This window comes from Loa loa (assembly GCF_000183805.2).
Source record: "Loa loa unplaced genomic scaffold supercont3.1918, whole genome shotgun sequence".
Classification (NCBI taxonomy): Eukaryota; Metazoa; Nematoda; class Chromadorea; order Rhabditida; family Onchocercidae; genus Loa; species Loa loa.
In genome coordinates this window covers 1-1,612 of record NW_018110097.1, presented here as the reverse complement: position 1 = coordinate 1,612, position 1,612 = coordinate 1, and the positions used below count along the sequence as shown (strand labels likewise).

The window sequence follows — 1,612 nt, the reverse complement described above, 5'->3', positions numbered from 1 at the left end:
AGCATTTCAGTTAACCGTTGCTCACATGAATACTTAAACCTTGATGAGTATGTGGTGTTATTTGGTAGGCGCATAATGAAATTAAGAAATTTATCAAGATTATGGAAACAAATAAACCCAAGGAATAATCAGTAAAAAGCAAAGTTGTAACAAAAAGATAACATCGATAAAGCTCTTTGTCACAACCATGCAGGATTATTGGCTGAAGTTTACTTCGAACTGCATCAAGTAAGGTACAGATAATTTCAGGACCAGGAATTGTACGAACGAGATGGTTTACACGAGTACTTTATCCATACTGTGATCCAAATTTTTATTCTGGATGAGCATCGCTTTATCATCCGCTTTGGCACCCAGCTGCTTACTTGTTTGCTTGATTCCGATCAGGCGCAATAGTGAATGAGAGCGCTTGAAAATGGACTTCAGAAGAACTATTAATAATACGGTTAAAAACGCCGATATCACGCCGATCAAAGCTGGCAAATAGATGTAGGTGTCCCGGTTCTTCTGAAGAATAATGGTCTTCAGTTTTAAGAATAATCCTAAAAGTGTACGGTCAATAAAGCTTTTGTAAGAGGATTTCAAGATACATCAAGATCATCACTGGAACGCTACAGTTGCACTTGGTGTTCTAAACTGAAATTGCTAAGAAAGTTCGGTCGTTCATTGCTACTTTCTGGATGAAACGTGTGACATTGGGTCTTTTTTTTTGGTCTCGATCATTGGTCTGATTCTCAATGACTGTTGGGTGGTAAAGGTTGGTTTGAATCTGCTTAATGCGGAATATGTGTCTTGGGAAAGAATCTAAAAACGATAAACATATCCCTGCTAAATTCTGCAGATTTTACTAGATTAAAAGTGAAGTATGTCATACCTTTTTCTACGACAGCTAAGAAAAAGAAAATATCCTTTGAACTAACCATAAATTTATTAAATCCTATTTTAGAAGCCTCAAAAATCATATCAGTAGCTGCCTTTGGATGTATCATATATTTCAACACATTCCATTCGAAATTCGTTAAATTTCCATCATAGGAACTGGACATATTCAGCGGATAAAATACGCCTTGTCCCAGCGCTTTGCTACCGCCTCGTTGTGCCCCAGTGGATACGAATACGAATGCGAATGCGAATGCGACTGCGACAATTCCGAATAAAATATTCATAGCTTCAAAAATTTTCAGTGACATTTGTCTAAAGTAAATTATAACGCGTTGCATTCAAATAATATCCAAAAAACAAAATATGAAAAAACTTTCAAAAACAACTATAGAGCGCCTTGCATTACTTTTAGGAAATAATTGTAATTTTTAGGAGAAACTAATCTCGAGAAGTTGACTTATGTCTCCTGGAAGTAGATTATGACCAGTCACCATTTGTTTCTGTAATATTACAAGCTATACAAATGCAAGAAAAATTCCCGCTCTTATTCACGAAACATCTTGCAATTCAGCATTACAGCCTGTTCAAGGACAACTTATTCTCTCCTGTCAACGGTTATAGGCAGGGAATTATATATATACATATATATATATGTACATATATATACATATATATATATATATATATATATATATATATATATATATATATATATATATATATATATATA

At 34.3% G+C, this 1,612-nt stretch overlaps 1 protein-coding gene across 1 annotated transcript; it reads right to left on the bottom strand.

The window, feature by feature from the left end:
* Nucleotides 1–276: 276 nt before the first annotated feature.
* On the bottom strand, nucleotides 277–1,190 carry LOAG_15408 (hypothetical protein; the record flags this gene model as incomplete). The annotated part of the gene is made up of 2 exons (XM_003150899.1): nucleotides 277–507; nucleotides 921–1,190. 2 exons carry the CDS (start codon nucleotides 1,188–1,190, stop codon nucleotides 277–279), a joined length of 501 nt encoding a protein of 166 aa, XP_003150947.1.
* Nucleotides 1,191–1,612: the final 422 nt, after the last annotated feature.